This window comes from Eubalaena glacialis, chromosome X, assembly GCF_028564815.1.
Source record: "Eubalaena glacialis isolate mEubGla1 chromosome X, mEubGla1.1.hap2.+ XY, whole genome shotgun sequence".
NCBI classification, from domain to species: Eukaryota; Metazoa; Chordata; class Mammalia; order Artiodactyla; family Balaenidae; genus Eubalaena; species Eubalaena glacialis.
The window spans coordinates 95002397-95021792 of record NC_083736.1 but is presented as its reverse complement, the minus strand read 5'-3'; the positions used below and the strand labels follow the sequence as shown (position 1 = coordinate 95021792).

General features: G+C 45.8%; 2 protein-coding genes across 7 annotated transcripts in view; both read right to left on the bottom strand.

Annotated features, from left to right (window-relative positions):
- Positions 1-324: 324 nt before the first annotated feature.
- Positions 325-13729, bottom strand: GPRASP3 (G protein-coupled receptor associated sorting protein family member 3). 4 transcript variants are annotated; one of them, XM_061178694.1, is made up of 5 exons: positions 13652-13729; positions 11142-11302; positions 2926-3022; positions 2503-2578; positions 325-2172 (listed from the first exon to the last, which is right to left on the bottom strand). In XM_061178694.1, exon 5 carries the CDS (start codon positions 2020-2022, stop codon positions 325-327), a length of 1698 nt encoding a protein of 565 aa, XP_061034677.1. In that variant the 5' UTR covers positions 2023-2172; positions 2503-2578; positions 2926-3022; positions 11142-11302; positions 13652-13729. The 4 variants fall into 4 exon arrangements, with proteins under 4 accessions (XP_061034677.1, XP_061034678.1, XP_061034679.1 ...); XM_061178695.1 differs by having other exon boundaries at positions 13639-13703; XM_061178696.1 differs by lacking the exon at positions 13652-13729 and adding an exon at positions 13424-13489.
- Positions 13730-16053: 2324 nt separating this feature from the next.
- GPRASP2 (G protein-coupled receptor associated sorting protein 2) overlaps positions 16054-19396 on the bottom strand; it is an 82179-nt gene continuing 78836 nt past the window's right edge. For all 3 annotated transcript variants that reach the window (XM_061178301.1, XM_061178297.1, XM_061178298.1), the window contains one exon: positions 16054-19274. In XM_061178301.1, the coding sequence (XP_061034284.1) occupies positions 16378-18948 (2571 nt within the window). In that variant the 5' untranslated portion in view covers positions 18949-19274 and the 3' untranslated portion in view covers positions 16054-16377. The remainder of the gene's footprint in view (positions 19275-19396) is intronic.

Genomic DNA, 19396 nt, shown 5'->3' with positions numbered 1-19396 from the left:
TGAAGCTGCAAATGGATCTAAGCAGATACTAATGAAAAGTTAGCTTACTTATGATGCACCAATTTGCTATCTTAAATGTTAAAAAGCTCCCCATCTACACAAGAGAATAATCAACAGATGTTTTCAACTCACAATGAAATATTAATTGATACCCCAAAATGGTCTAGCTCAGACCTAGACTGTCACAGGTAATATTGTGTTAAAGATGTAATTTATAACATGCACACTGTAATAACCAAAACATTATGCATGGCTCTTTGGGAACACACAGCCTGTTAGAGTTTGGAGATTGTTCAAAGGGTTCTCTTTTATTTCTAGCTCATTTTACATTGTTTCGATGATCACTTTAACTTCACGGAAAATGGCCATGAGTGTATTATAACTCAAATGATCAACAACTACAATTGAGCCCTTTCTGATATGCTCCTTTATGTTAATAAATATGGCCACAGCACTAACGAGATTGGCTTTTGCCTCTTTTTGGTTAAAGATGAGTTTTAATGCTGCTAATGCTTTTGTATTGATCATGTCTCTGGCTGCAGCTGGATTTTCAGACATATTCAAAAGTACTTTCAAAACAAGATTTCTGGTTTTACGATTTCCCAGGGAGAGCAAATGAAAAAGCTCTGAAAAGTAATTGGCAACAATGTGGTGATGGTTAGAATCAGTAGTCAGTTGTCCTAGTATCTTTAATCCGGATTGCTGTCCAGGTGAGTTCAAGGGAAAAGACATGGTTTCCTTACACATATGCTTAACATGTAATTCAACCTTGCGTTGTCTTTCATCCCCAGAGGGGGGATTCAGAGTAATTACAGCCTTTTTTCTCATTTCAGAGGAAGGAAAACTAAGCAAGCTTTCAATAAGTGTCACTACACCCACCTCATTAATGAACTCTTGGGCAAATGGATGAACATTAATGATCCCCATTGCAATTTGAGCTATTTTATGAATGAGAGGATCAGTAGTTGATTTAAGTAAGGTAACAAGTTTTTCAAACTCCTCAGAATCCATGTAGCATTCCATTTTGCAAGGGCAAGCAAATGGCTTAATCCCATTCACCTCCCTGATCCTGATTTGGCGCCTGATCTCCTCTATGGTCTGGATACAAGGGTCAGAACCAAATGGGTACTCAGAGACAGGCTGTGAGCTTGAGGGAGTGCTCCTAGAAGGGCACACCGCTGTTGCCACAGGCAAAGAATGGGTATTTTCCTCAGCGGAGGCCAGGACAACATATGAAGGAGGCTTTTTCTCAAATGGGACTTGGGATCTAAAGCCTAACACTGCTGGAGTTACAGCAGGAGCTTTGGGCCAGATAGTTACCTCAGACCAGTCCTTGGGCCTATCTTTTTCATTAATTTCATCCACAGGTTGGGGCTTAATTATCCTGCTCACAGGTCTAGGGTTAGGGTCAAAACTAGTTTCATCTCCATCCCAAAACCAGCTCCCAATAACGTTCTCCTCCTCCTCCTCCTCAGCCCCTGGCCTAGCCTTGCAGTTGGCCCCAGCCACAGGCTCCAACTTCTTAGCACAGGATGGGGGACAAATATCAGCTTTACCTTCATCCTTAGCACTGAAACGATTCCCAGCCTCTTCTCCATTCCAGAACCAGGAACCAACACTGGCTTCTTCCCCAGCCCAAAACCAGGTATCAATACCAGTCTTATCTTTACATGTAGACCTGGACTCAGCACTGGACTCAGCACTAGCCTCAGCCACAGAACAAAACCGAGATGCTCTAGTGGCCTCATCTTCAGCTTTGGGACTGAAATCTGCCAGAGCTCCTTCCTTCATCTCAGTAACAATCTTGTTCTTAGACGCTGCCTTCACCTCTGCCACTGCATCTTCCTGAGTCCCTGCCTTAGCTATTGCTTTGGCCTGGGTCTTGGCTACAGATCTGACTACGGCAGTAGCCTCCCTCTTGGCTTCAGCTTCTACACCAGCCCTTTTTTCAGTTTTGGCCTTCTTTTTACTCTCATTCTTTCTACTCCTATTCTTTCTACTTGCATTCTTAACCCCAGCCATGGTTGAAGCCCAGTTATATAGATAGCTCTATACAGTCTTGGCTTTGGTTCTCAATATGTCCCAGGTCAGTGTCTTAATATTCTTTTACTGGGTTGAAGGTGATGATCTTCTGTCACTTCAAGGCCACCACAGCCACCACTGGAGATAGGCCTGAGGTGGAAGAAGAAAATGGGCTTTGAGTCTCTTCCAACTGTGCTTTTCTATGCAGACAGCCACACAAGACATGAGAAAGTAGAGATAGATTGTGTGGTAAGAGAAGTAGAATAGTAGAAAACTCTGTTACCTCATTTTATCCCTTCCACAGTCCCACTAATGCCCAACAATGCCCTGCCCAGGCACTTCCATACTCTTTTCTCTGCATCAAATAGGAACGGAGACGATGGGAAAGCTTGGTGAAAGTGAGAGAGGCTAAGGAGTGTCCAGCCCCTTTAGTATATACCACTATACTCTATAGGTCTATCTGGTAGGCCTCACACCAACCTGCACTGATCTGGTGCAATTTTCTCCTTTCTTGCTTCCAGTGTTGATAAGCCCTATAGTCGACTCACAGGCAGACCTATGGACAAAAACACAGGAGGGATTGGAATTTTAAGTATTTGGTAGACAGACATGGATTCTGGCTTCTAAACCCAATAACTGCCTTTCCAAATCTAAGGCTTTGTGAATATAATGTTTCTGGCCTCCTTGGTCCTCCTCATGGCTTCCTTACCCACTTCCTAGGTATCTATCAATTACCCTATAGGCACAATCCTAGCTCACCCTAGCCCCATTTCCTATACATAAATGTGAGGGCAGAGGTGTGTGGGAAGTTGGAAGACAATGGCTCCAAGATATGATCTGGTCTTACTTGCCAACAGCCCATTCCCATTCCCAATCAATAGGGGTGCTCATGCTCACACTCACCTTGGATCCAAATGAATAGCTTTTGTCCTCTTTCTTTATCAAATTCAAAGAGAACAGCTACCTGCAGATTTCTACAGTACTCTATAAGGGAACAAACCTATGGATAGACAAAAAGAGGAAAGAAAACAAAAGAGACTGAGATGGCCCAACACCCATGACAAGTGTTACAACATATGCTTCTGTACATTCAAGGCCATGTTAAATATCTCCCACCTGTCTGCTCCTCCCAAATGATCCCCCATCCACTCCCCAAAGACCTGCAGCTTGTCTAATCACACCTCCCAACACTAAAGTCAGTCATGTTCCTAGCAGAGGCCACACCTCCTTCCTTGAACAAAAAGATGAGGTGCAAGAATGGGTAGTGGAACACAGGCAACTGTATTTAGAAGACAGGCAGTGAACATAATGGGGACTACTATTTCAATACCATCTTGCATGCCCCTGCCTTTTCCCCTTCCCCACACATACATAGTTCCTATCTCATTCACCACCTATGCCAGCCAGCCCACATAGCAGGTGTCCTCAGGAGATGCTACCCTTACCACTACAGAACAGTCCACTAGCTGGAGAAGAGTCACGCCCTATAGAAAGAGAAGGGGCATTCAGCAAAACACCAAGAGAGTATATTTACAATGGTAGAAAAGTATCAGGTTAATGAACAGATCCCCAGAATTCAGGTCCTAAAACCTCCTTTTGAAGAATCAAGGAATAAGTAAATAAATGTCTCTCATGTCTCAGAATTTCCCAGGAACTCCACAAAATCTTCTGTGGGACTGCTTCTGCACCAAAATGAGAGGGGGCTGTGAAGGGTAGATGGGGTTTGGGTTTCCAAAACCAGAAAATGAAGAAGCAAACTGACTTCACGCGTGCTAAATTGACCCTTCAGAAAAATTTCCTCTCTATTCTGCAGAGCCATTCCCACACCTCAACATATTAAAGTGGGCTAGGATGTTGAGAAAACAGATCCCAAATGCGAAAGATGGATTAATACATTATTTATTTACACGGATCCTTCCTATGAAAGCCTATTGACTCCTCAACCTGTCATTTGCTTGCATTTAATTGGGTCCAAGACCTAAATATGGAAGGCAACAAAACTGCTGTATTAAGAGGCACATAAACTTTTCATTTTGGTGTCTTCATAATCTACTCGCTCAGTTCCCCTTTCACTGAATGTGCCAGACCTACCGCGCACACAGGACACTCCGGCATCAAAGAGGCGCCTGTGGGAAGGGACAGCACCCGGCACGCGGGGTCCGACAGACCCCTTTCCAGAATCAGGGCCCGGGCGGGCGGCCCCCCGCGCCCGCCCGCTCGGCACCCGGCTCCGACCGCCACCCCCGGCGGCCTCCCCGACGCCCCCACCCCGGCTCCCCTCCGCCATTTCGCCCGCAGCAGCCTCCCCCACAGCCCTCTCCTGGCACAGGCACCGTCGACGGCGGGGCGCGGGAGCCCAGAAAGCCCTCCGGGGAGCGGCCGCGCCGTTCGCCTCCCCAGGATCCGAGGGAAGCCCTGTGGCCAAGACCTCGCGCCCCGGACCCGGTCCGCGCCGGTCGCCGCCTCCTCAGCGCCAGGGGTCCCCCGGCGCTGCGCACCTCTCTCAGGGACCCGCTCCGATCCGGTTGCCTCCCCCTCGTCAGGCTGCCAGGGTCCGCGGGGCAGGGTGTGAGCCGGTCGTCGCCCCCGAGACACCCCCACTTGCCTTCGCAGGCGCAGGGTCCCGATGGTCGGCCTACCCCTCCTGTCGTAGCTCCTCACTCGGATTCCCACCGCTCGCCGTGTGGGCAGAACGGCAAAGAGGCGTCCCGCCCCCCGCGCGGCTGCGCCAAACCGGGCAGGGGCTGCGAAGGCTGCGGCACCAACAGCTCGCGGCGAGGGTGTCGGGAAGGGGGCGGAGGGATACGGCACGAATGGGCTCGACGCCCCCTCCCAGGCCCACCGTAGTTCCGACCCAGAAAGGGGCGGGGCCGGGAGGAGTCCCGGCCTCAGGGGCGGGGCCACGCCGGCCCTCCACCGCCCCCCGTCGGGCGACCACCCTCCCCGCCCCGCACACTTCTGGCACCGCAGCGTGTGGGGCCGGCGGGCGGTGGGCAGTGGGGGCCGGGGTTGGGAGGGTAGGGAGGGGCCGCGCTGGAGGGAGCAGCGGATGGATACAGATCGTCCCGCGTCCCGGGGTGGGTGTGGGGTGTGTGTGTGTGTGTGTGTGTGTGTGTGTGTGACGGCAGCCCTAGCGTCCCGGGGTGGGTGTGGGGTGTGTGTGTGTGTGTGTGTGTGACGGCAGCCCTAGATAGACCTCTGGCCTGAGGGAACAAACCACCTGTCTGCGCCAGTGTCGTCATCCTCTCTGCCACACTGCCATTTTCTCAGTCGCAGTGGTAGCACGGTAGCACACTTTGCCATTTCGCCGCCCCCGCAGTTGCCCAGGAAAGAGGGCCTTTCCCTCTCAGGACCCGCACCGGCTCAGACAGTCCTCCCTGTCTCTCATCCCATAGCCAGGTGTCAGGCACCAGGTAGGCCCGGTCCTGGCTTCTCTCCCCGGGTTCTGTCAGGTCTTCTCTTGCAGTTGCCTCCAAGCGCTCATCATCTTTGGCAGGGTGGGAATGTGGCAGGGATTAGAACCAACTGGGATCTCACACACTTGCCATACACACCAGTCTAGTTTATCTATTAGGGCTGTTAACAAATAAATCATACTTATTTTAAATTCCAAAATCTGCATTATATCTGAGCCTGGTTCTGATGCTTTGTGTCCTTCAACAATGCTTTTTCTTGCCTTTATTATGTGTTATAATTTTGTGTTGAAAGCTGGATATGATGTGTTGGGTAATAGGAACTGAGGTAAACAGACCTTTAGTGAGAAGCTTTACGTTAAGCTGGTTAGCAGTTGGGCTGTGTGTAATGTTTGCTGTAGCTGCAGGTGTCAGTCTTCAAATTCCTCTAGCGTGTTTATTTTTGTCTCTCCTCTTAACTTTGTGTTTCCCTAATTACATCTTGCAGAGAGTCTGCATCTTGCAACTCTTTCAGCTGCACTCCACTGTTACTACACTGGAGGCCTGTTAGCATGTGGAGGAGAGGAAGTGTTATATAATCTTCTGGTTAAATTCCAGTCTTTTGTGGGCCTGTCTCTAGACCGTGACCTTCACAAGTGTTTCTTTAGCATCTTTCTCCCCCTTACAGGAGAATGGAAGGCTAGAGTGGGCTGGATAGGAGGAATGCCTTTCCCTCAGCTGGGATAAGGCTCTGGGAAAGTCTTTTCTGCTGGAGAGTAGGCCTTTGTTATGGAGAAGACTCGGGGGTGTATTTCTTGAGTGTACACTTCCCCTCCCACTGCCAGAGCCCTGAGGAGATCTTTCTGGGATCTTCACTATGAGAACCTGCTGGAGATCCTGGAGGTAAAGCCCACAACACTGCTAAGACTGCAGGTCCCTAGGGGTTTCTCACTCTCCTACTATTCCACCCTCAGTCTCCATCAATTTGTCAAAATTCCCACTTAAGTGTTCTTACCTGTTTATGTCTCTAGCAGTTTCTGCTCTATGTAAAGAGATATAGGCTGTGACTCTCTGGATGTCTTTTCTCCAGAATTTGGGGTGGTCATTTACCCTGTGACCTCAGTTCTCTGATGGGTCTAAGATAAGTCATTGATTCTCAGTTTGTTCAGCTTTTTTTCTTGTAAGTACAGGAACAATGACTTCCAAGCTCTTTACATGTCAGAACTGAAACTGGAAGTGTGTCCTATGGATTTTAACAGGATAACTAAAGACCAATGAACACAGCTTTCATCCTCTTCTTTTCAGCTGAACTTCAGATCTGGGAATAAAGTTGCCCTTGAAAACCTAGGTGCTCCATAAATATCTGTTCTTTTCCCTCCCAGGTATAGAAAATTTACACGACTCCCTGAACCTGGCATCTCAGCCCCCAAGTTCTTAACGTGGAGTGCAGATTAGAATTCAGACTTCCTGAATCAAAGTTCCTGGTGGTGAGGTCTGAGCAACTGTGACTTAACCCCAGTAGAAAAGTCATCTCTGTTACCACCACCACCACCATGAAGAGGCAGTGCACTATACTACTAGGTGCTTGCTTAGACTAGAGTTACCAGTTTCTGATCCCTGGAAGCACTTTCTAAAAGGAGGCTGCATGGTAGAGTACAGACTCTCTCCCCTGGGCTCTACTCTGGGACTTAGCCAGACTTCAGAGCCAGGCAGTCCAAAGTTTAAATAGAGATTTTTACCACTAACTATTTGTGTCACTTTGGAAAAGTTACTTAATGTTTTTATAACTCAGTTAAGTCATCCCTCAAAGGGGATTGGTAATAACTACTTCACAGGATTCTTGTACACACTAACTGAGAAACTATCTGATATTCTGAAATATCTGCAAGTATCAGGTCTTTCTAGTTCCTTTTAAAATTGTGATCTAGTCATATTATGGGGTGGGCTGGGGAAAGCAGTAAGAGTAGATGAAGTAAGTCAGAAAGAGAAAAACAAATACCGTATGCTAACACATATATATGGAATCTAAAAAAAAAAAAAAAAAGGTCATGAAGAACCTAGGGGCAAGACGGGAATAAAGACGCAGACCTACTAGAGAATGGACTTGAGGATATGGGGAGGGGGAAGGGTAAGAGGTGAGGAAGTGAGAGAGTGGCATGGACATATATACACTACCAAATGTAAAATAGATAGCTAGTGGGAAGCAGCCGCATAGCACAGGGAGATCAGCTCAGTGCTTTGTGACCACCTGGAGGGGTGGGACAGGGAGGGTGGGAGGGAGGGAGACGCAAGAGGGAAGAGATATGGGAACATATGTATAACTGATTCACTTTGTTATAATGCAGAAACTAACACACCATTGTAAAGCAATTATACTCCAATAAAGATGTTAAAAAACAAAAAAAAGAGTAGATGCGATCTCCACGGTGGCTTTTAGAGGTCATGATTGCTAAGACATCGCCACTGTGCTCTTTCTTACTGTAACCTTGGTGCTTTGTATATTCTGTGTTGCTTAACATAACCCTTTACTAAAAGAACATCACTTTTACATAAGTATGCCTCCCTCCTCCTTATAGTGATGTGCCACAGGGAGGCTGATCCAAATTCCAGAGGTGAGTCTGCTTGGTCTAAGGATAATTCATCCCCTTGGTACTCCGGTTCAGGAATGGGTGGTGATGTAACTCTGCTCAATGAGACATGAAGAGAAGATTGCAGAAGGATTTCTGAGGAAAGTGTCCTCACTCATAAGACGAGGCCATCAGTAAAGGTATCTCCTTTTCCTCCTTGGAAAGTTGCTTGACTCCTTGCAGCCATCAAGTTTCCAGCCTTAAGATGGAAGTTGATATTATGAATGGCAGAAGAAAGAGATGGAAAAAAGTTGAGTCCTTAGCTGAATCAAACAATCACCAAGACTTCTCTGCCTCAGTACTTCTGATCTGTGGATAATAAGTTTCCTTATTAAGTTAGTTTTAGTTGAATTCCTTGTTATATGGAACAATCCTAAATGTTATGTATGCTCAGGCACAAAACAACGCTTCAGTGAGTAATAGTTCCTGACTTCTGTCTGTCAGTAAGCCCTACCTCTTAAAACCAGTGGCAGAACTCATGTTTCCATGTGAAAGGAAAACTGTAGATTCTGAACATCTTGCCTAATGATTGCTAGAGGTCTGACAACTGTGATTGGCTTCTGTTTTAGATTGAAAAGGAAGGCTTCAGGCAGAAAACCTAAACCTTACTTATCTAGGGGGTTCAGAGGTACATTAAATACGTGAGCTTATAGATAAGCCTAGTTTCAATTCAGAGAGTCATTGTGTGGAAGTGCACCCATGTGAAATATCCATAGTGTAAAGATATCAAAGGTTATCTGCTTTCTATCCAGAGGACTGTACTGAGGTTGAGAAAGATAAATTCATAGTGTCAACAGCCAGAAAGTTTTGGTTAACTTTCCCCAGGTGCACTGTACTAAGCAACACAGGTATAGAAAGAGGTGGATATTTGGGATTTATCAAGAGCTGAGATTTTGCCAGGACAGTGGAGCCAGGCGCTAGAGGATGAGGTAGGCGAGTAGTAAAAATGATGGCCCATGATGGACCATTAAGTTGGGAAGGAAGGAAAATCTGGAGTATGCTGATTCACAGGTAGAAGGGGATAAGGGACAGGGAGTCTAGCAACACTCAGGTTCAAGTTTCTTTATGATGAATAAACTACTTTGCTACAAGCTGTAAGGAGGAGAAAATCTGATGATGAAGATAGTCCTGGTGATGATGGCAGCTTTTAGTGATACTTAGCACTAGAGGGATATATTGGGCTGGCAAAAAAGTTTGAACGAACTTTTTGGCCAACCCAATAGATGTAGTGTAGTGGCAACACATGCCAGCTCCAGATTCGAACTACAAAGGTTTGAATCTCAACTCCTCTGCTAATCAAATCAAGCTCTGCTAACTGAGCTTGCCAAGTTACCAGTCTGTGCCTCAGCTTCCTCATGTGTAGAACAGAGACAATAACAGCATCTACTCTATACAGTTGTTTTGAGGATTAAATAAGTTAATATATTTAGAACCCTTAGAAGAGTGTCTGGCACTCATAAAGCACTCATTAAATCTTGATATTAACAATAAGTACAGTCACCCTTCCATATCCTGGGTTCCACATCCACAGATTCAACCAACCAGGGATCAAAAATATTTGAATCAACGAACTCCAGAAAGTTCCAGAAATCAAAACTTTAATTTGACACACACTGGCAACTATTTATGTAGCATTGGCATTGTATTTACAACATTTACGCAGAATTTACATTGTATTAGGTATTGTAAGTAATCTAGAGATGACTTAAAGTATATGGGGACGGGACTTCCCTGGTGGTCCAGTGGTTAAGGGTCCGCCTTCCAATGCAGGGGACGCGGGTTCGATCCCTGGTCGGGGAACTAAGATCCCACATGTTACCAGGCAACTAAGCCCACGCGTCACAACCAGAGAGAAGCCCATGTGCCACAACGAAGAGCCTGTGTGCTGCAAGGAAAACCCAGTGCAGCCAAAAAAATAAATAAATAAAATAAAGATGTTTAAAAAAATAATAATAATAAAATAAAGTATATGGGGAGATGCGCACAGGTTATGTGCAAATAATATGCCATTTTATATAAGGGACTTGAGCATCTGTGGATTTTTGTATCTCTGGATGGTCCTGGAACAAATCCCCCCTGGATACAGAAGGATGACTGTACTATGAAAAGTAGTAAAAGGCTCAGGCATTGAGGTCAGACTGACTGGGGTCTGATTCACACTTTCAGAATCCAAGTTTCTTCCTCTATGCTACCTGGCCCTCAACACTAGTTCTGTCTTATTCATAAAAAAGGCCCCAGTGCATGATATAAAGAAACAAATGCTAAAATAGGGGTGAATAAAATACTGTGTAAGTACATAGGATGGAGGCATTACTTCCTACCAAGGGGCAAAGAGTAAGGGTGAGAGTATCAGAAAGACTTCAAACAGGCCCTAGCATTTGAGCTGAGCCTAAAAGGATGACTGTGTTTCCTACAGGCAGAGAAAGGGCATGAGGGCATTGAAGATTGAGGGAACAGCCTGGGGAAATGCACAAAAGTAGTAAAGCACAGAGTATAGTTGGGTTGGGAAAGAGCAGATAGTCCCATGTGGCTTAAGTGCAGGCAAAGTGGAGCAGGGCTTGGACTGGGTGAGGCACGAGTGAGTGCCTCCTTAAATTGTATCTTTATCTCATTCTAATCCTGGCCCTGACTTGGAAGAATGTGTTGGAAATGGAGATGGAAAGGTAGAATTGTATGGGAAAGTACAGGGCCTTGAAACCTTCCATTGGGGACCTGGTAGTATTTTATAGACGAGATCCCACTGAAGGCTGCTTTTTTGAAATTGGGGGCAGAGTAGAGGGTCAGCTGTGCTGTAAGATACCCTTCTTTCATTCATGATTGGACAGATGACAAATTCACTCTAATTTTATCCCCAGGCAGCAACATTGTAGGTCAAATGACATCTGAACGGGCCCTGATATTTATTACATGAGATAGCCCATAATATTTATCCAGAAAGGGGGCAGAAACAAAAGGGCCATATGAGTGTTGAGGTATTTACTTCAACTACACTCCCAGGAAAAAATTGAGGGATGATCTTGGCCCTTACAAGTGCTACTCAAGGAGTGATCAGAACAGAGATAATCATCTTCATGCATGGACACACACACCCCACACTTACCCAGTCCTTTGGCTGAGACTGAAAAAACCCACAGGCGTGAGTTAGTTAAGCATCTGCCCTGCAATGCATGTGAGACTTAGAGGTATCTCTCCAGACCGCAGTGTGAAGTTCCCCAAACATAAATGCAGTACCCCCAACAGGAAAAACAGGCTGAGGGAGCTCTGATAAGGAAAAAATATAGAGAGAACTTTAAAAATCATCTAAATTGTAGACGCATGCTACAAAAACATATGCTGCTTTTTTCACCCATAATACACTGGTAGGCTCTGCCTCCTTTATTTTAACTTGCTTATGCATGATGCATAGGATCAAAGGTCAGTTTACAGATATTAATCTAGGGGTGGCTGCTAAAAATAAGGATGTGTGACACTATTATTCTGACATCAGTTCTTTGACACCAACTACCTGGAGTTAGCATCAGACTCCACAGGTTTAAGGGTGCAGTCCCCAATAATACTGCCCCCACTTGAGATCAGATGTCAGTTACAAGACTTGGGGGACCACCCATACTTCTGACTGACCAGTTATAAATTCAGGGGTTCCCACGACCCCCTCAGGTTTGATAATTTACTAGAACACACTAAAAGTGCTATATGTAGAATTATCGTTTTATTAGAAAGGATACACATAGGACAAGGTCTTGAAGGGTCTGAGACATACAGATTCCATGTCCTCTTCACATGGATTCAGGGCAATATCACCCTCCCTGGATATCAGTATGCTCACCAACTAGGAAGAGTTTACACTGGGGTTTCATTACATAGGCACGACTGTTCACGTGATCGAACCCCAAATCCAGCCCTCCTTCCTTCTCTGGAGTTCCTGCTGGCCTAAAGCTCCAACTCTAATCACGTGGTTGGTCCTTCTAGCGACCAGCCCACATCCTCACAACCGAAGCTAACTAGGGACCCACCACAGCCCGTTCATTAGCATAACAAAGATACCCCCAGGGCTCAAGAAATTCCAAGGTTTTTCAGGCCCTATGCCAGGAACCAGGGACAAAGGTTAGATATATTCTTTCTTATACCACATGATGTTTGAGGTGTTTGTCAAACTCTAAAACGACACAGACAAGACAACAAAGCTTGAGGGGAAAGGCCACAACCTAAACATTGGTCCCGATACTTATATTACCAGAATTCTGGAGAGTGGAGGGAGGAGGATAATACAAAGGAGGCAGGGGGTAAGAGAGGAGGAGGTAGTCCTAAAGCCTCAATCTCTAATTTTACCCACATGCCCACTGCTCAATTCCAGCTTTTAAATATAAACAGGAGGGCCTGAAGTAGTAGTGCTGCATAGTTTCAACTCTATAGTGAGTATAAAAATAAGGATATGAGTGGGCTTAGGAAAATTCATTACTTCCTAGTGGCACTTTCTTGAACTGCCTTGGTATCCAGTGGATGCCAGGGTCGGGGGAGAGAGGTGGGTAGGGGGAGTGGGGATAATTCAGTTAGAAAGAGGACAAGGACTTACCAAAGGCTGCTACCTAGGATAAGACCAAAGGAACAAGCCCTAAGAAGTGGACAGAGAGCAAAACACAAGGAAGAGAGTGAAGTGTCTGCAGAGCGGACACATGAGACCATCCATAAAACAGTTTCCATAGGTGGTTCCCAGAAAAACCCTATTCTGAGGCCCAGCACAGTAGCAGGAGGGAGCCTCGATGGAGTATCAGCTTTTGAGTTCCTAGATGGGAGGGAGCTGCTGCCTGGAGCTCAGGTCCAGGAATCATCTTGGGAGTTGAGAAGCTTGGCAGTATCCCAAAGAGAAATCCGAAGTGAAGGGCCCAAAGCATCCAGATTCCCTCCTCCTGAGTCTGTTAGCTCCCCTTCCCCAGAGCTGCCCAGATTGGGGTTCATTCCTCTCTTGAATCTCCAGGCAGCTGGAGCCTTGGATCTCCCCCCTCCCCCAATTATGAGCTGGTCTCACAGTCTGGAAAAGACAAACAGTAAAGAGTGAGTGCCAACTAGGTGGGAGGAAGGGAGTGTAGCTCACAGTTCCTATCCTCACACCTGCGTTTCCTGATCCAGGGCCACCGGGGTTCACAAATTGTCACTTCACCGTTTCCTCTCTCTGGGCTCCCCTGAAGCCAACTGCTTCCACGTGTCCACCTCTCCCACCCACACAGAGAAACAGAGTCACGCAGCGCTGGGCGGGGAGACGGGGGGTGGGGTAGGGGCTTTCAGAAGGCAGGAGGGAGCGCGAGGCTCCGAGACACTTCCTCTACCCGGATCTAGTCTCCACCACCACCTCCCACGGATGCCAATATATGGCCTCGAGCCCACCTCCTCTAGCAGCGGCCGATGCTTCTCTCCACGTATGCCTCCCGCAGGATGACTTCCTGCCTCTTGAGCTCCCGGGCAAAAACAGACCCCGGCTAAGACGCTCGCGATTGGCTGAGGGATTGTGTCCTCCGCCAACAAAGGCCATAATTCTGGGCGCCTGAGGGATTAGCTTTCAGGCTAGTGCAGCACGGAGAGACACCCACCCACGCACCCACCATCACGTCCTACCACTCCTCTCACGGCCGTCTGTCAAGCGTCAGGTGCAAGTCTTTCCCGTCCCTTTCCAGCGCGACAAACCTCTACGCCGGTCCAAGTGAGAGTGCGGTCACGTGACCCACAGTCCCACGTGACCGCGCACTCTGGAAGTCTGCGCAGCCCTGCAGCACGCAAGGCACAGTCCTCTGCCTCTGGGGGTGAGCTGCTTGCTAGAACAATCTGAAGCTCCCGATGGGGGTGAAGATAGAGAGCTGAAAGGAAGGCTGGATTCGGAGCCAAAGCTTCCAGCCCTAAGCCTGGGCCTTGCTCTGTAGGAGCACAGGGCTGGCGAGGAACACCCCATGAGGAGTTTGGAGACCAACTGACTTTTAATATTCTGTGCAAAACTCGGGCGACATATTAAAACACACACAGGATCTGTCTTGAAAAATATTGATAGCCAAAACAAACATCCAATCTCCAATTTCCACCACCAGGACGATCTCTGTTAGCACTTGTGGTTTGTGAATGGAGGCAAAACTGCCACTTTGCCCTACTTCCATAAACCTTGCAGCCTAGAATCGGGTGGGGGGGGGAGGGGAAAGCAGGTTGCACTGTCAGAAAAATTATACAAAAATTGGGTAAAGACAACATAGGTTACTGGATACTAGTTCAGTGCAGTGCTGGGCTTCACTTTCTGTTGATAGAGCAAGTTTTCAACCCTGAGAGACTTATGTTAACTTGTAGGTATTTTGTCCAATAGCTATGGAAATGATTTATGTCCAGTGGAACAGATAACATAAATGGTTTCAATTTATCGCCCTTAAGATATCAATCAGTTTTGTACTTGATCCAGCAATGTTATACTAACATTTATTAATTTTCTGTGTATGAAATTTAATATACATGTTTTGTTTATATTATTATATTGTGTATATTGTATATACACATCTCCTTCAACCATTCTCATAATCTTAGCAGTTGTTAATTGTGTTGAAAAAAAACTTCCATGTGTTCATTTCTAATTTACATATCATTTTACCTTTTCAAAAATTAACAGTATCCTCAGACAAAACAGAAATAACATTTCACCATGTCTAAAAATAATAAAACATATATTTCCCATAAGCCTGTATTCCCTCTCCAAACCAACTCTATCCCTGACTTCCGCAATTCTTGTCTGAAGGTATGGTACGATGTTTTTACTTATTACTGTGGAAAACACACATAACACAAAGCTTACCATTTTAACCATTTTAAAGTGTACAATTCAGTGGCATTAAGTACATGCACAATGCTGTGCAAACATTACCACTATCTATTTCTGGAACTTTGTTGTCACTCCAAAAGGAAACGTGATGATCTTTCAAATGCAACAGTCATGTAAAAAGGCTGCCATCTTTGTACAAGAGACTAGTATAAACTTAGCAACCTTGGTAATTTTACTTTTCTTTAAAACACTTCATAAGCTAATCTTTCTGAAGTCTCATTCCTTTTCAACTTTTCTAAATGAGTTTATCTCTAAAAAATTCTTTTTAACATATATTCATTTACATAACTGTATCCTTTCCAACATGTCCACCTACAACTTGAGGCACTAGATGTAAGCATATTAAAAGAAAAAATCCTTGTCTAATTAATTTTTGTATCTCCCCAATGTCTGTCACTGAAAACTTTTTTAGCATAGTGTATTTTCTTCCAGATTATGGAATATATGAAGTTTCTTAGAAAGTCATATTGAAATTGCACAGAAATTGTGTCTATTTACACACAGGTTTTTAAAATGGGATCTAATTTTCCACAGATGATGTTACAGTCTTCTCTATTACACCAGATATAAAAGCATCAGTGTCATTTCATGCCAATAAATAGATCATTTTTAATAGCTGCGTGGTATTTCCTTAATACTTTCCTTGGATTAGGATCACAAAGGAAAGCTTATTCCTGACTCCATTTAATTGGTGTGCTGTTCTACTCTTTCACTCTTCAGGTGGCACTGAGCAACACCTGTACTTTGTGTTGCAAAATGTGCAGATTTGGCCAACTTAGTTCTCCAAAGTGGCCTCATTCCAACTGCATCCCTCACTAAACTTGTCTCACCTATTCCAGGCAGACAGATTATATCCATACTACTGGAACAGATTTTCCAATTACACACTTTTCTTTATACCGCCACTGCTCACTTCCAAGAATGACCTAATGGGTTGTCTTATCCTACTTTTCAGTGACCAAATTTAAGTGCGTGCCTCTTCTCTGAAGCATTCCTCAAGTACCACGGCCCACAGTAATCTCTTCCTTCTTAAGCTCCAGGAATGGGATTTTCCAATGAGGGTATGTATGTCATACTACTCATTGTCTATGTTTGTAACTGTGCACAATGTATCTACACCTGGATTTTAAACTGAAGAAGGGTCACTTCTGCCACTTTTCACACAGAACTTTATTGAAAACACAGACTTGAATAGAGAACCGTATGTTTAAACAATGAATAGCAGGGTAGGTTACACAGGCGGCTCAGTTCATTGGAAGCTCAATACTGAAAAATACAGCAACGGACAGCAAGACAAATATCAACAAATTTTTTTCAGCACTAATAGTCATTTGGCATCCACAAAATGATCCAGCTCAAACCAAGAATTGGACAAAGTTAACATCAGCATTAAAATATAAGTTACAAAATAAAACCAGACTGAAAACCAAAGCACTACTCAGGGTTCTTTGGGAACATAAGGCTGATCAGAGGCAGGTGGTTAATCATATTAGCTTTGCTGTCCCACCTCAGGATCATTCTGATTGTCTATTTGGACTTGCAGTTCCTCAGCTAACTTCTCAAATTCATGGAATGCAGAAATAAGCGGCTCAAGACTGAAATCATCATCAATTAAGGACATTGTTCCATTTTTTATAATACTACTGATATTCTGAAACATTTTAATAACAATTTGAATGTTATCATTTGTCTCTTCTATGTTAAAGAGACTCACAAATATCGATAGAGCCTTGGCACTGAATAGTTTTTTTGCCACCATAGGATTTTCAGACAAATTCAATAACATTTTCAGAACGTGAAACTTTGTTCTTGCATTGCCTGTGGTTAATAAGGAGAGAAACCCAGACATATAATTGGCAACCAGTGTGTGATAGTCTGTAGTTGTAGTGAGGTGTCTAAGCATCCTTAATCCAAGCAGCTGCTCAGGGGAACCCACGCTATGAGCAAGGGTTTCCTCACACACTTGACATATGAATGTCTCAATCATGTTTAGATTTGGGTAAGGTGGAGCCATATGAATCATATTTTCCAAAAAACTTGTCCTAACTCGGGAGGAGGGATAATTGAGCAAAGTTTCAATAAGTGAGACAACTCCTGAATCGCGAATGAAATCACGGGTAAACTGAGAAGCAGTCCTCATACCCATTGCAATCTTAGATATTTCATGAATGAAAGGATCTCGAATTTTGTCCATTAATAGAAGGAGTTCTTCAAACTCTTCAGGACCAATTTTAAGCTCACACTGTATGCAGCTGCAGGACCAACTCTCAGGCTCTGCACTCTCCCTGGTCCTAAGATGCTCTCGAATTTCCCTGACTGACCGGTAGGATGGATCATATTGAAATGGGAACTCAGGGTCAGGCTGATCAGGCTGAAGCAAAGATTCCTGCTCTTCCCCTTCTGGGGTAACTTCCACATTCTTGGGCTTTCCCTCAAACATTTCAGAGTATACCGATGCTGCTTCTTCAGGAATTCTAAAGGGGCTTGGGGATGGGAAGCCAATCCCATGACAAGGACCAGGTTTGAATTCAACAGTGACCTCTTCCCAGGTTTGGGGCCTGGATGATACATTAACTTCCTCCTCAGCTGTATCTCTGAACCTGGGGCTAGCCTTGTACACAGGATGGGGATTTAAGTCAAAGCAGGCCTCATCCCTGTCCCAGAACCAGGACCCAAATATGGCATCTTCTTCAGACTCTGGCCTGGTCTCTTCTCTGGCCACAGCACCCAAACTGGACTTTTCCTCTGCCCAGAACAAGGATCCACCAATGGCCCCCTCCTCAGCCCCTGGCTCAGATTCACAAATGGCTGAAGCCCCAGCCTCCATACTGACCTCTTTCTCTGCCCAGAACCAGGACCCAATAATGACTTCCTCCTCAAACCTGGGCTCTTGTTTGACCCTGTCACTGTTATTAACATCTTTCTGGGCCCTGGGCTTCAAGACAGTATTAGACTCTTCCTTGTCTCTGGGCCTGAATCTACTATTGGCCTCTTCTCCAGGCAAAAACCAAGACTCTTTATAGTACTCGTCTTCAGACTCAGATTCAAAAAAGTCCTCTCTCTTTGTCCTGAGCTTGGATCTCATATTTGCCTCATCCCTGACTCTGGGCCTGAATAAATTATTGGTATTTTCTCCAGCCCACAAGCAGAATGGGTTGCCAGACTCTTCCTCAGACCCAGACCAGGAATCAATATAGGGTTCTTGCTTGGATCTGGGCCTGGATCTGGGATTAGGCTGATGTTTGGCCCTGTGCCTGGACCTGCTATTGGCCTCTTCCCTAGGCCATGATCTGATACTGGCCTCTTCTCCAGCCCAGAAAGAGGACATTGTAGAGGTCTCATCTGCTGACCAGAATCCAGACTCATTAGAGGCCTCCTCTCTGGCCCTGGACCTGGGATAGCACCAAGACCCCATATTAGTTTCCTCCCCTGATCCAAACCAGGGTTGGATTCCTGTCTGAACCTGGGAGCCAGGAAAGGTCTCAGTGTCTACACTGACCAGTTCCCTATCCACAGATAGGGCCATAGGTTTAGCAGCTGACCGAGACTCAGTATTGACCAGTGGCCAGGTTACTGCATTGGTCTGAGACACGCCCTCTGCTTGTGACATTGCCTCAGCCCCAAACTCAGTCTGGGCCCAAGCCTGTGCTTCATCCTTGGGCCTTGCCCCAGGGATTGCCTTTGCTTCAGTCTTAGGACGTGCCCCACCTACTGCCCTGGCTTCAGTTTTGGGTCTTGTCCCTGCCATTGCCTGGGATTCAGTTTTGGGCCTTGCCCCGGCCATTGTCTGGGACTCAGCTTTGGGTCTTGCCCCAGCCATTGCCTGGGACTCAGTTTTAGGCCTTGCCCCAGCCATTGCCTTAGACTCGGTTTTGGGCCTTGATCCAGCCATAGCCTTGGACTCAGTTTTAGGCCTTGCCCCAGGTGTGGCCTGGGTCCTAACCTTGGGTCTGACCACCATTGGGACTTCATTCTCTCTCTCAGCCCCACCCCCAACCTCTTCTCTAGGCTTCTTTTCAGGCTTGGCCTGGACACCAGGCTCAATCTCAGCCCCAGTCATAGTACAAGTTACAGAGGAGTTCTGATTAAATACCACTATCCCAGTCTCAGCCTCTACCACAGATCTGTCACAGTTTTCTATCTTCACACTCTAATCTTTCGATGATTCAGGTGATACAATTGGAAACAAAAGTTAGAGTCAATCACCAGTCCAGCAGTCAATCAGCCTCCTTTCCAATCCCAGTCTCAGCCAATATTACAGACAGAGTGCAGAAGAAGCACAACCAAGCTGGGAGAGGATGGATGGTTCCCGGGTGGGTGCACACCTGTTGAGGGTGGTGGTTAGCAGCAATTCCACCACCACCAGAGATGCCACTGGAGATCAATCTAGGAATCGAGAACGACATGCGGCTTTGAGTCTCTTCCAACTGTGTCACTCCATGCAAAGACCCACACACAGAGACTGGACCTTGAATGCTTCGTGGGAGAGTTAGGCTCTCAGAAAGTCT